The 15,977-nt window shown below is 37.0% G+C and overlaps 1 protein-coding gene across 1 annotated transcript in view; it reads right to left on the reverse strand.

Annotated features, from left to right (window-relative positions):
- LOC150097301 (uncharacterized) overlaps positions 1-15,977 on the reverse strand; it is a 178,898-nt gene that overhangs the window by 55,872 nt on the left and 107,049 nt on the right. Inside the window, exon 8 of the mRNA XM_090407640.1 lies at positions 13,825-13,912. Within this exon, the coding sequence (XP_090263766.1) occupies positions 13,825-13,912 (88 nt within the window). The remainder of the gene's footprint in view (positions 1-13,824; positions 13,913-15,977) is intronic.

The following is a 15,977-nucleotide window of genomic DNA, read 5'->3' on the forward strand; positions in this document are numbered from 1 at the left end:
TCCTTTCGGTTTTGCTTCTGTCAGTGTATATTTGGAATTCGTCACTTTCAGAGCTTTCCTTCTCCTTAATATTTGATTTCTTTGCTGGGTGAGGCCACTTACTGTAGTGAAGTGGACGTTCGTAGCAATTTGGATCGAGTTTGTAACTTTCGATATATCCTCCGGAAGTGACTTCATATATAAGAGATAATTCTTGTATTTTCAGATCGGTGTTAGAGCTGCAATAACGCAACCTACCTCAAAAGATATATTTGGTATATGTGGAATTACTGTGCTGGCAATTATGACAAGCTTAGGAGATTGCTTGGATCAGTGCCATGGCATGTAAAACTGCAAGGGCTGGATGTCGATAGAGCATGGGAAGTGGCCAAGGAGCATTTACAGGAGGTTATGGCTGATTGTATACCTAGGGTCCGAATAGTAAAACAAGCAGGGGTTAAATGGATGAATTACACCATTAAGCTTGCTGTGAAGATAATTTAAAGAGAAAGGTGACCTCCAGGCACACGAACGGTATAAAGTATAGGCCAGAAGGGTAACAAGCGTGGTAAAAAAAGCAAAAGCGGATTATGAAAGGAAACTAGCTATGCAAGCTAAAGAGAATTCCAAACAGTTCTTTAAATATGCTGCAAGCAAAAAAAAAAAAACTGTACACGGCAGAACGATTTTAAGGAATGATGATGGTAAGGAGGTCACTGAATCAGTCGATATAGTGGAATTACTGAGCGAGCCCTTTGCAAGAGTATATCATTCAGGTGGTGACATTGAAAAAATGAAGGAACCATTAGTTTATATGGGAATTGTGATGAACGAAGTGGAGGTGAATAGTCTATTACAGAACCTTAATGTGAATACATCTGTGGGATTGGATGGTATACCGGCACAGGTCTTACATGAAACGGCTAAAGAATTATCAGTGAACTTGGCCATGTTGTTTAATCTGAGTCTCGGGTCTGGTTTAGTCCCGAAGGTGTGGAAAGAGGGGAAAATAGTTCCACTGCATAAAGGAGGATCCAAGACTACTGTTGCAAGTTACTGATCAATCAGCATATTAGGAGTCATTGTCAAGGTCTTGGAGAAAGTAGTCAAGGGAAAAATACAGGAATGATTGATGAAAATGAGGTACTGTACGGGGGACAGCATGGCTTTGTGAAGGGTAGATCATGCCTCAGTAACTTATAACACAGTGACGGATGAACTGGATAAGGGTAATGGGTTTACAGTGATACCGCTGGACCTGGCTAAGGCATTTGACAGAATACCACATGGAATTCTAATCCGTAAACTACAACACATGGGAATGGATTTAGGGTTGGTGAGATGGATAGGTGGGTGGTTGAAGGAGAGAAATCAGAGAGTAGTTTATTCAGGAGTAGAGTCCAAAAGACGGCCTGTGACTAGTGGTGTGCCGCAGGGTTCTGTTCTTGGATCACTGCTGTTTAATTTGTTCATTAACGATATAGAGAAGGATCTAAGAGGAACAGTTCATTTGTTTGCTAATGATGCAAAGTTGGATAGGGCAATAGTGAATGCAGAAGATGTCAAAATCTTGCAGGACGACTTGGATAGATTGGAGTTCTGGGCTAAGGAGGTGACAAAATGTAAGGTTATGCATTTTGGAGTGAAAAGATTAGCAGCAGTATACCACATTGGTGGAACTGCTCCAGGAGATTGATGAGGCCAGGGACTTGGGAGTGTTAGTGGATAGGGAGATGAAGTTTAGGGGGCACATTGCAAAAGTGGCTAAATCAGCTCATCAACTCACTTGGTTGTTGAAAAATACTTTGACGAGCAGAGACAAGCAAGTTATTGTACCTCTGTACCGAGCCTTGATAAGACCTCACCTCGACTACTGTGCCCAGATTTGGTCACCTAGGTTTCTTCTTGATGGGGAGGAGGTGGAGAGGATTCAGAGGAGAGTGACCAAAATGATAGCAGATCTATGGAATGAACCTTATGAGAACAGGTTGAAGATTTGTGGGTTGCAGAAATTAGTTGATAATCGGAAAAGGGGAAATATGATTGAGACATTCAAATTGCTAAAGGGTTTCTATAGGATTAATTCAGAGGATATTTTTGAGATCAGGACTGGTGATGGGAGAACTAGGGGACACCTATGGAAGCTGGGCAAGAGTGTGGTTAGCAAGGGTGTTAGAGCTGGGTTCTTTACTTTTAGAGTGCTAAATGAGTGGAATAAACTGCCAGAGTCTGTTGTGGGTGCTATGACGGTGAGTGATTTCAAGGCAAGGTATGATAGATACTGTGAGAATGTCGTATAGTTGTGTGGACATGATGTTTAGGGCCTCCCTAGATGAGTCTAAGGACTCCTGGAGTCGCCCGTAATAATAATAATATTGTCCTGTATTCTTTGATTATGCGTATGGTTATAAGGCGTTGAACTCTGTCGGTTTATCTTTGATTTTAGTGAATGTTTCCAGGCAGGTGCAGCATAAGATATCAGTGGTAGTATAGAACCGGTATATATCGTTTTCAGCGTTCGTTGGCGTAATCCCCACTTAATCCTTGCAGACTTAGCTAAAAGGTTTACTATTTGTAAGCTTTTTTCGGCAACATATGAGATGTGCTTATTGAAGGTGAATTTTTCATCTATTGTTACTACTAGGTATTTAAGCTCACTGGCTACCTCGCGAACTTCTCTGTTTAGGAAGAGTGTTACAGGTTGTTTTGATTTTTTTCGTGAGATGTGGAGCACTTTAGACTTGGTGCTATTGAAGGTCACTTTCTTCTCGTGTCCCCACTCTGCAATTTTAAAGAGTTCTTCGTTGGCCATTACTTCTAACTGTAAGCCGTTGCATCCCCGAATCATTATCATCGCATCATCGGCGAAGGCTATGACTTTTGTTTCAGTGGTGACAGGCAGTCTTAAAAGCAAGTTGTACTGGATGTTCCAGAAACCTGGCCCACAGCAGAAACCTTGCGGATAGCTTCGTTTGACGTTTTTCATTACAGTTGTGTTTTTTAGTGTCATGGTTGCTCTTCTGTCTGAAAAATAATTTTTTGTAAGGTTGAGTAAGTTTTCAGGGTATTTTAAATCTATTAATTGATTGATTATGGCTGGCTACCAAGCCAGCCATAATCAATCAATTAATAGATTTAAAATCTATTAATTGATTTTAAATCAATTAATAGATTTCGAAGGCTCCTTGTACATTGAGTGAGATCAGTAGTATGTCTTTTTTTTTTGCTGTAGACTGTGTTCTGCGAACTCTTTCACTTCCATAATTGCATCTACTGTGCTGGAATGAGGTCTGAATGCATATTGATTGCTGCTTAATAAGTTTCTTGAGTAGACGTGGTGCATTATTCGGTTTATTAGCAGTTTTTCTAGTACCTTACCGGCAACGTTTATGAGGCTGATTGGTGTGTATTTGTTTATTTTGTCGGATGTTTCTTTTCCTGGTTTGATTATAGGTATAATTTTTGAGTGTTTCCATATTGAAGGAAATCGTCCTCTTTTTAGGCATTTGTTGTAAACTGTTGTTAGGAATTCAGGGAATTCGAGAAACGCTGTTAAGAGTATGTCGCTGCTTATTCCGTCTTCTCCAGGAGTTTTTCTTGGATCCATTGATCCTAATATTGACTCGATTTCATTAGTTGCAAATGAGACGTCGTCAGGAAAGTCTATATCTATTTCCATTCTTTGTCTGCAAGTTTTGTGGATTTCTTCATCTGTTGATTCATCGTCATCGAGAATAAACTTCTCTATCATAATAGCTAAGTTTCTGCTAAGTTTTTAGTGCAGGTGCCGTCTTTTTTCTTGATATTTGATAGTATAGGTGTTATCTTGTTCGCTGCTAATTTATATATGCAATTCCATGGATTCGATACGGTTGAAACTGTAGAAAATTTTTTCCATGATTCTGTTTTTACGTTTGTAATTTTGAACTGATAGCTGTATTTGGCTTTATAATAGTTCTGTCTTCTGCTCTCTCTTAAATCTTGGTCACTGTACATTCTTTGATATAATCGTCTGAGTGCATTGACATGTTTTCTTAGGACTGTTAGTTTGTCGTTCCACCACGGTACTGATTTTCTTCCATCGATGTTTAGCTTCTTGGTTGTTCTGAGTGTTTGATCGCTGGATTTTTTCAGACCTGATGAGAGTGCAGAAGCAAGGAAGTCTATATCGCTTTGTGCCGATGCCCAGATGGCTAGGTTTTTGTCTAAGCTGAGCTGTTTTTTGCTGTTCGCATTAAAGTGATGTTCTGAGATAAAGAGTGAAAATTCTCTTTTTAATGCTTTTATAAATTTCTCTAGGTTGGTTTTATTAGTGAAGTATTTAATGTTAATGCGGTTGTTTTTGTGGTCTATTCCGTTTAAAATTTTTGTTACTGACGAAACTTATTATGCGATGGTCAGAACAGCTTTCCTCTTCTTCGTATTTCCATTCAGAAACCCGGGGTAAAATAGCGCTGTTTACCATTGTTAGATCGATGAAGCTGCTTCCTCTGGTATTTTCGAATGATGGAGTGTTATAGTCATCGTTTAGTATGTGTAGGGAATTTGATGCTATGAACTCTTCCAAATTTTTACCTCTATTGTTTGTGCTCTTGTTAAATTATAAAACTGAATGGTCGTTGCTATCTGTTCCATTTTTAAGCTGTGGTTGATGGTAATAAATCCACAATGCGCATTTTTTCTAAGTCATATTTTTTGTCAGTGTGATAGTTTAGATCCATACTTGCAGCGAAAGTTTTAATTCCTCTGTACGTAATTTCAATTAGTACCGAGTCCTCGTTGCTGTGCTGAGAAATTAATATTGCCTCGACTTCAGAGTTGACCATGAGTATTTCAGCTCTCTTTTCTTTCAGATCCTTTGGAAAATATTTTACAATTACTTGGAAAGCCGCATATTTTGTTGTTGATGTTGTAGGGTTCTTGTATTAATGCCAATCCTATATTTTTTTTATTTATGAGTTCTGTTAAGTTATTAACAGCCTTGATGGAGCATTGTAGATTTATTTGAAGACATGCCAGGGAAGTAGTGCTGTTTCTGCAAGCTTTATTAATGATTTCCATAATCTATGTTTTGAATTATGAGCTGTTTGTGGTAGTTGTATGTCGGGCAGTCTTTGCTTAATGTCTTGTGTTTGGTGTCGTTTTTGGTTTTGGCATGCTTATTGTGATTTTGGCAATTTATGCAATTCATCTCGGACTTATTTCGTGGGCACTTGCTGAACTTATGTTCTTTAGAACAGAAGGTGTGTGTGTGTGTGTGTGTGTGTGTGTGTGTGTGTGTGTGTGTGTGTGTGTGTGTGTGTGTGTGTGTGTGCGCGTGTGTGTGTGTGTGTGTGTGCGCGTGTTGGCTTTCTGTAAATGGAAAAGACAGTGATCCATCTGAAAGGTGGGTGACTAATATGTCAAGAAAAGGCAAATAGTTCTTAGATTCTTTTTCTACTGTGAAGTGAATTTTGGGATGTTGGCTGTTTAGGTAGGTGAAAAAAGCATCCAAATGGCAAATTAGGTGTTAAACACATTCAAACAACTTTGATCCACACTGCTAAGGATTTTCATCCTCTAGTATATCCTGGAATGTATGAAGTTCCTTGTGACTGTGACTTGGTCTACTATGGGCAGACAGGAAAATCTGTTAACATCCACCTTGGAGAGCATAAGAAATACATTCGCTACCATTGTTATGGCAAGTCAGGACTGGCAGAGCACATTTGGGACACCCCTTCAAACAGGATTAAATGGAAGTAATGTGCTATTTAGCATGTTACAGATCGGAAAGATTGTTTTAGAGTCAGCCATGGCTACAAAGAATTCTCCTAACCTGAACTAATATATGGTTGCATTAATTTGCCAAAAAACTTGGGAGACTTATTTTAAGATTGACTCCTACATAGCTAATACTTCTTTTCTTTACAAACATTAGAGGGCACCAAATTAAGACTTTGGATCTTTTGTCCATTAAAATTTGAACTGTTTCACTTGCTCGTTTGAAATTCAGCAAAATACAAGACACTTAATAAACATCTTTTTTTATAAAATAGTTCGTTTTGTGTTGTTATTACCTTTAAAATAAGTTGTGAATAACGTTCAACACCTAAGTTAGTCTGTTAGATAGGCGACTAGTGGTATGCTGCAAGGTTCAGCATACCACTAGTCGTATGAGATTTAATGTGAAGAAATGTTTATTTTGTACATAAATGATATAGGAAATAACCTGAAAGTTAATATTCAGTTGTTTGCTGATGCTGTAAAATTAGGTAGAGTAATAGCTGAATCAAGATGATGTGAAGAACTTGCAGGATTATTTAAATAAGATGTCAGTATAGGCAAAATATGGGTATCAGTTTAATGTGGAGAAATGTAAAGTTATGCATTTTGGGATAAACAGATTACAAGCCGTGGTACTATACTGATGGAACTGTACGGATCAACTAGTCTCCGATAACAACACCTATCAACTGGTAAACTATAACCCAACAAACAGGATAAAGAATAAAACAGAGAAATTATTTAAGTCCGTCACTTCATGACCATCAGACAGATAAAAACATACCCCATTACGCCAGCTCTCCCAGAATATATGGTGTCCTGAGAGTACACAAACAAAATGTGCCGCTTTGACCTATTGTGGAAGGAATAGATAGCCCTAATTACCAATCAGCTAAGAAATTAGCGTCAACACTCAAGGAGTTGGTAGGTCATTTCCCCTCCAACAAAATTAAAAACATAACACTCGACAAAGATGACTTATTAGTCAGTTTCGACATTTCTGCCCTTTTCACAAATGTCCCAATCAACGACACAATCCTTCTCCTACGGAACAAATTTCTGCCCGACATTATGTCCGTCTTTGTCCACATACTACATTCTGGTTTCTTCGTGTGGCAAATTAAATTTTACCTACAAAAAGAAGGTACGGCCATGGGCTCACCACTATCCCCCCCCCCCCCCCCCCAATCGCTAACTTCTATATGGAAACTTTTGAGCAAAGTGCTCTTGATTCCTCCACTCTAAAATCCACAGTGTGGCTTAGATACGTTGACGATGTGTTCGTTATCTGGCCACATGGGCAACAAATGCTAAACACATTCCTTAGCCACCTGAACAAACAACATGAACGCATACAATTTACAATCGAAATTGAAAATTAGAACTCGCTCCCATTCCTGGACACACTGGTCACACATCTTCCTTCAGGCAGTCTATCCTTCAAGGTCTACCACAAACCAACACACACTGGCCAATACATACATGCTAATTCATACCACCACCCATCACAAAAATATGGAGTCATTAACACCCTTAAAAACAGACCTATAACAATTTGCTCTAACCAGCAAGCTCTGAAACAGGAACTAAAAATCATCAGGCGACACATTTATAAATAATGGCTATAACAAAAATACTATTAATAAAGTACTTTAGAAAACATCATCAAAAAAGAATCTAGATTACAGTAAAACCATAGCCATCCCATACATTAAAGGGTTATCAGAAAAAATCAACAGAATCCTACACCAATATAATCTCAATGCCACCTTTAAACCACCAATAAAACTTAAAAACATTTTCAACTCTTCTAAAGATCCTCTCCTCCCATTGGCACATCCTGCAGTTTATTGCATCCACTGCACCTGTAACTTACCATACATTGGTGAAACAGGACGTACAATCCCTATACGTAAGAAAGAACACATAAGACACATAAATATAACCATTTTGGTGAAGCAAGCCTCTCAGATCACGCTCACAACACCTTACACCAAATCGACTGGAAAAGTACCCACTCTTTACACCATACAAAAACCTGGTATGAAAGAAAATTTAATAAAGTCTGCGAAATTCTGATAAACCACCCAAATATCAACAATACTGGTGGCATGAAAATTCCAAGAATCTGGATAGCAGACATTCAGCCTACTTAATGTTTAGTATCCAGCATACTTCAGGACTCTAGGCAACCTTCAGTGAGTATTGGAAACCATCCCATTCCAATTGGTTGGAATATATATGTACAGGGTGTCCCAAAATTCACGCAAGAAGTAATTTTGATAGAAAACACAGGTTTTTAATTAAAAATTGTAATTTCTTATTGATTCATAAAGTATACAGTATAGGGTTATGCATGGAATAGCATATCGGGTAAATGGCCTCCACGGCTTTGCTGGCACATACGCCCTCTTTTGTCAAAATTTTCCACGACCGTTTTGCATAAATGTGGCTGAATTTCATTGATACAGTGCTCAATTTCCTCCTTCAAGGCATGGGTGGTCGTGGGCTTGTTGGCATAAACCTTAGACTTCAAAAAACCCCAAAGAAAAAAAGTCCAAGCGTTAAGTCACATGATCTGGATGGCCAATTCTGATCACCAAAACAGGAAATTACACAACCAGGAAATTACTCATGCAGTAATTGAATTGTTTCTCGGGCTGTATGGCATGTGGCACGATCTTGTTGAAACCACGTCGTCCACATCCATATCTTGCAATTTAGGCACAAAAAACTGGATTATCATGTCGCGATAGCGAGCACCATTAGCTGTTATTGCCTTACCAGCAGAATTTTCGAAGTAGAATGGACCGATGATTCCTCCAGCCCAAAATCCGCACCAAACAGTGACACGTTGTGGATGCATTTGTTTCTCAACAATCACTCGTGGATTTTCTGAACCCCAAATGCGATGATTTTGTCGATTAACAAAGCCATCACGATGAAAATGAGCCTCATCGCTGAAGATGATTTTGTTCGAAAAATAAGCATCCACTTGTTGTTGTTCCATAATCCATTCAACGAACTCTCTGCGCTGTGTGTGGTCATTTTTAATAACCTTGAACTGTCAGCTGTCACGCTGTCTTTTTTTTCTCGTTGGCAACACTTTACCGCACAAATGGCGCTAAATTTAAATCTTGCGTGAATTTTGGGACACCCTGTATAATCATGGTGTTTGTATGTATATATGTATAATCTCTATATATGTTTATATGTATAATTAAATGCATATGTATAATATATATAATATGTATAAGGTTTATATGTATAAACCTTATACATATATATCATATATATATATATAGACTTGTTGTTGCTCCCAATGTAATTTTACAACCAATAGATAATATTAATAATAGGACTCTAGCGTTGATGTAGTAAGTTTTTTATTTTTCACCAGAGGTCAGGCCAATAATTGTTGTAATGGTTGGTCAGTAACTTTAACAAACCATATAGATTGTAGTGCAGCTTGTTTCTCTGTATATAGTATATATGCTCCAGAAGATGACCTTGATATAAAGGTCGAAACTTCAAATGTGGATTTTGGTTTATATTAAACTAAAGTTTTACTCAAACACAGTAGTTGTCTCCATAATTTTCCAAAATGTATTAGATGATAGGAGAAAAAGAGGGAATATGACAAACATTTAAGTTGCTTAAAAAGTTTTACAGGACTTATGTAGGAGAAAAAATGTTTCAGCACTTGACTAGAGGACCCAGAACAAAAGGTCATCCCTGGAAGCTGAATAACGGTGTGGTTAGCAGGGGAGTGAGGACTAGATTTTCTGTTCGGAGAGTTGTGAATGAGCAGAATTGGTTGCCAGAGTCAGTTGTGAGTTATTTGTCTGTTAATAGGTTCAAAGAGAGGTATGATAAATTATGTGGATAGTTTGGGTCTCCTGTGATGAGTCTTTGGACTCCATGGAGGTGCCCGTACAATAATAATAATAAATATGGAAATATGTTTTAGCAATCTGCTTACATTTTGTGATAAGGTGACAAATGTGTTGGATATGGGAGATTTTTATACAGTGATTTTCTTGGACTTTGCAGAGGTATTTGATAGTTTATCACATGAGAGATTGGCGTATAATCTGCAGAAGATAGAATTGAATAACAGATTTAGAGAGATTGAAGACTGGCTTTCTGAATGATATCAGAAAGAATGGAGCATTTTCTCAGAAAAGGATAGGTGATAGTAATGTGCCTCAGAGTTCTGTTCTTGCCCCCCCCCCTACTGTTCAACTTATTTGTTAATGACATTTCATGTGGATTGACTGAGGATCTTCAAATGTTTCATGATCTTGATGATGCAAAGTTATGTATAATTATCAAGAGTATTGCTGATGTTAATTCTCTACAGGAAGATTTAAAGACTTTTAGCTTGGACAGATGAGTAGGGTTACTGTTTTATTATTAATAAATGCACGATCTTACACTTTGGAGTGTAGAGATATATAAGGCTACACACTGTATTCATGGAGCTGTGTTTCAGGAAGCGTTGATGAGATCTGGGATCTTGGGGTGATGGTAGATAGTAAACTAAAGTTCTGAGGACACAGTGCAAGTGCTGTGAAGCCTGTACATCATACTGCTGCTATGATAAAGTACATTGACATGTAGGGATAAGGAGGTGGTGGTGTCTCTATACAAGGCATTGGTCAGACCACATACAGACTATTATGCTCACATTTGGTCATCTAGTTTTCAATGTGATGAGGAAACACTAGAGGATCTAAAGACAAATGACCCAAGTGATATCAGGACTTTGGAGTGTTGGTTATGTAGAGCAGTTGAGGGAATGTGGATTACACAGTTTGGTAGACAGGATTACACAGATATGAGGAAAAGAGGAGATATGATAGAGGCTTTCAAGTTGGTTAAAGGTTCTACCAGATTAATACGGAAGGAATTATAAAAAGGGAAGACATTAAGATGGGAAAGAACAAAAGGCCATCCCTGAAAGTTGTATAAAGATGTGGGGAAGAAGGATGTGAAGAACAGAATTTTATATGGAGAGTTGTTGGTGAGTGGACACATTGTAAGAATGCATTGTGAATGCAGTGAATGTAAATAATTTCAAAGTTCAATATGACATGTTAGTTGAGCAGGCTTCCCGCAATGAGTCTGTTAACTGCATGGAGGTTATTGTAATAATAATAATAGAGAATAAGCAAATATGGTATAGCCAGTTGAATAAATTTATATGGAATAAGGGAAAGAAATTAACCAAAACACTAACCTAGCAGTATATGAATGTTCAGTTCAATTTGAACTTATGGATCCAAGAATTATGTGAAAAATAAGGGGGGGGGGGGTGAACAGATGACATCAATGGCAGAATCATATTAAAAAAAGATATTAGAAAGAAACCTGACTTCATTAGTATTCAAAAATCTGTGATGAGAGATAATCTAAGGCAGCATGGTCACTTAAATAGGATGGGACAGGAAAGGTTAGCAAAAAAGTTGTTTGATGCTATGAAAAAGACCCACAGGGCAACCAAGATAGCAGTTAATAGATCCAGTTGGTAGTACTTTGAAGACTGAAATGTAAAATCTGACAGTATTTGAGTACCGACAAACAGCAAATTGACTTGGAAGAAAATTGCTGACAGGAAGCTAGTAATAGTGCAAACATGATCACAGTGTGCTGTTATAGTATTCTGTAAAGTGTACATGTTAAAAATTTCATGATGATGATGATGATCATGAAAATCTTAACATCAATCCTACCCATAAAGAAGTTGTAAATCTTTTATAGTACAAGAGTAACTTGGGTAAGTTAAGGGTTAGATAATCAGGGAACCTTTCTCTAGTGACCAAGTATAGTATTTTTGTCATGTACTTTATGCTTCTATTAGGCAGGATCAGTCTCATACTGTGTGACAAAATTCATCAACCACCAAAAGATTTTCTTAGCTTTTTCTCAATGTCCTACATTAGTCCTGTAAAAACTCTGGGAAAAAAACAAATTCAAGCATCTAGTATTTGACCATATGATGAGGTCTTCTGAATTATGCATGTTGTATTGTTATAACCACAAAACAAGTTATCAAAATAAAATATAGACCGAGAAGATATAGGCCTGAAAGTAAACATGTTACTATTAGACAAATCTGATCAACAAAAAATAAAATAAAATAAAGTAATATATATATATATATATATATATATGTGTGTGTGTGTGTGTGTGTGTGTGTGTGTGTGTGTGTGTGTATACACTCTCATGAGCCAAAATATTATGATCCTACCTAGTAGTGTGTTGGGCCTCCTTTGGCTGAGATAACTACTTGCATCGGTCTTCACACTGACTTAACTAGAGGTATTCTTGACCAACTAGGCAGAACAGCATCTTGGAGGTCAGTGACCAAGCAAAGCACTAGAGTCACTTGCAGATGAGTTCCATATGATCCCACAAATGTTTGATCATGAAAATCTTAACATGAATCCTACCCATGGGTTTCAAAATCCAGAAAATTAGGTGGTGAGGAAACTACAAAATGCTTGGATGTGATCTTTGAACCAGGCATGCACAATGCGAGTTTTGTGATATGGGACACCAATCTTGCTGAAAGAGTCCGGATCCATCAGGCCACTACCTGGCCCGAAACAATCCCCATACAGAATTGTTCGGGCTGGTGATGGATACAGCCATCACCAGCCCATTTCCAACAAACCATTGTAATCTGGATGGCTGGGTGGTCATAATGTTTTGGCTCATAAGTGTGTGTATGTATAGAGAGACAGAAAAGAGAGAGAGTTTAAAAACAAGAACCATACTTTAGAGACTAAATTGCAATATCTGAAGAAAACAATGACTGACTTAGAAAAGTATTTGTGATACTGTCTCCAAGGGTAGGAAAAAATCACAACTTCATGGCATATTTAACAAGCTAAAAAAGGCAGTTGTGGAAAAGAAGAAATTATATCAAAAGTTAATAACAAATTATTCAACAGGTGACTTTGCAGAATACAGAGAAAATAAAATATAGCTAAACAAGTCATAAAAAGAATGTAGAAAATAAATATCATGAAGGTGGCAGATATTATAGAGGTTACTGAAAAATCTTAGAAATGGCAACAGTAACACAAAAGAAATCAGATATAAAAACAGAAGAGTATCTTGACTGCCTGGAGTCATTATTTTAATTAATCACTCATTTAATTATTGACTAACATGAGTAATGAATAGAACTTTGGTAGATCTACAAAAAACTGATCCTTTTTATATGCTGATAATTTCTTGACCATTTGTCTTAAAGTAGAAATCTAGTGAAGACAAACTTATTTGGAAAACACCCAACTTGTTCGTCACTAAACTTCCTTTCTGCAATTTTTCTTTAGTCTCTTTTCAGGTATGCTTGCACAGATTTTATCTGAAATGCTCACAGAAAATTCTACCATAATTTTCACATCGTTTTATTTCCCATTTTACAGATGTGGCACCTGCTCCAAGTCGTCAGACTTTGACTTTCTGAAAAGGCATTTTGGCTTACTGCAGCATACAACTTTCATAACTCCATATTTGAGGATTTCATTATGAATATCATATACTTCTGTTGCCTTTCCATGTTTAAGATTTCTCACAGTATTTTCTACTTCTTATAATGAAATGTATTCATGACTATTTCTCCAGGATATTGGCTACCACTGCTTATTTTGTTTAAAAAGTTTTCAAAATAATTACTCCAGACATCTAGAATATTTTTATCTATGGTTAGTAAATTATCTCTGATTACTTTTATAGTACTCTTTCCTCCATTTCTAATTTTTTTTACATAACCTACAAAACATTTTATATCTTTTATATCTTTCCATGACTTATGTTTAGCTACTTTTAGTAGTGTTTTAAAAAACAAGAAATGCATTTGCTGACCATACCGAGATATGATATATAGTGAACTAATTTGGAAAAATACCACTGAAAGAAAATAGGAAATAAGAATATGATGGATTATTAGAGCATCTTCTAATACCAGAAAATTATGAATGATCAATGAAATGGAATGTCTTCTGCTATTTGACAATTTCACATTCATTTGAATTTCAAAATAAACATGATTTACTTCTTACGTACCTTTTCAGCATATGCCCAATAACATTTCAAAATGTCTCTTTTTGAGCTGAGGATTACCTTGCTAACTAAGCTGTTTTTTGTTAAATTCCTGCAACAACAAATGAAAAATTATAAATTATATAAAAATTTTAAACAAAACAATAAACAACTTGTAAAACATAAATACAGATAATAAATATGAATGTGGTCTGAAAAGTACTCAGTCTAACAATGAAAAAACTAATTTATAATTTCAAAATTATTTTTATTTTTCAACATAATCTCCCTTAAGATTAATACATTTATCCAGTGATGCTCCAGCGCCATTATCCGTCCATGTAGTGGTTCTCAGCAAGATCTACAAAATACCCGTTTACAGCTTTCATATTTACGAATTTAGGAACACAAAACACACGTGTTGAAATTATTATTTTACTTATTATTAATAAAATAGCACTTGACGTTTTGACCCCTGTACTGAGGTCATCATCAGAAAAATATATTTGTATATGAAGACAAGCTACATGCTCTTGCACTCTACAAAGGTAAATTGAATAGATGCTGTTAATTGATCTTTTACTTAGCCTGACCTCTGGTGGTAAAAAATAAAAAAAAAAACCTGCTAAAGTCCTCTCATACTAAGCTTTTCTTCAGGACTCGTACCATTCAGGTTGCTATTGAATGTTAAAAAAAAAAAAAATTCACCAAGTCTTCTTGCATTGAGATTTTTCTTTGGCTTGTTCTGGTTGCTATAATGGTTGTAAATGGGTCCTCCACATTCTTGCAATGGTTAGACCGTCATTTTTGTTCAGATTCGGATCATGTTTGAGCATTTCGCATGCTTCTTTAAATTTCTTCTCGAATTAGGTTTTGGTGCGGTGTAGTGACTTGGTACCTTTCCAATCAATTTTATGATAAGTCTGGAGTATGTGGTCTGAAAGGCAGGTTTTTTCCAAAATGGAGGTATTTAATGTGTCGTTTGTGTTCGTCCTTCCTAATTGGGATGGTTTTCCCTGTTTCCCCTATGTATGGTAAGTTACATGTGCATTGTATTTTGTAAACTCCTGGTTGGGCTAGGTGTGGAAGATGATCTTTGGAAGAACTGAGTAGGTGTCTTAATTTTGTCGGGGGGTTTAAAGGTGGTTTTGATGTTGTATTTGTGTACTGTTCTATTTTTTCTGAAATGCCTCTAACATAAGGAATGGCAATAGCATTCTTGAAATCTTTTTTGTTTTTAGTGGTGTCTCTGTGGAGGATCTTGTGAAAGGTTTTTTTACTGTACCCATATTTTTATAAATTTATGGTTGATGATCTCATATTCCTGGTTTAGAGCATGCTCATTGGAACAAATAGTTTGAGCTCTGTGTTTAAGGCTGCTTATGACACCCAGTTTTTGTGTTGGGTGATGGTGGTAAGAATTTTTGTGCATGTACTGGCCTGTGTGTGTGTGGGTTTGCAGTAGACTGAGAAGGAGAGACAGCGCCTGATGGAAGACGTGTGACAAGTGTGTCTATGAAAGGAAGAGAGTTGTTTTTTATATTTCAATGGTGAATTGGATACGTTTGTGTTGTTCGTTCAGGTGGCTAAGGAATGTATTTAATGTTTTGCAGGCATGGGGCCAAATGGAGAAAATATCGACATCTGAGCCAGACTGGGCTTAAGGCTGGCCGAATCTTATGCCGTCTAGAAAGACAGAAGATCCTACTGAAGTCTATGATCTGGAACCATCAGTGTAACAGGCACAAAATCAGAGTAATTCTATGAACTTGAAAGAGCTGTTAGTAGAACAGGAACATGGTGTATGAATGCCATGGCGGTAGTGCATTTAGTAGTATCTGTGCTCTGTTGCCTACACCAATATCTAGAGCATATAACACTAGAGCATATACAGTTTGAGTAGATCCTATTCACAAACCAAGTGAAATGACAATGGTGGTTGATTTGCCTTGACATACAGACTAGGGATTGGTGAAGTTCGAAATGCTCCAATTGCAATTCTTATGGCGTGGTGGTGAATAGGATCTAGCCGCTGCAGGGTCTCTTTGCCAGAACCACAGACTCAGAACCCATAATCAAGTTTTGATCAATCAGTGTTATGTACAATTGAAGCAAAGAACATGTCAGCGCCTCAAGAGGAAGATAAAGTGCAAAGGATGTTCATTTCTTTACACTTA

Source organism: Typopeltis vanoorti, chromosome 17 (assembly GCF_054136105.1).
Source record: "Typopeltis vanoorti isolate ZY-2024b chromosome 17, IOZ_Tvanoo_1.0, whole genome shotgun sequence".
NCBI lineage: Eukaryota > Metazoa > Arthropoda > Arachnida > Uropygi > Thelyphonidae > Typopeltis > Typopeltis vanoorti.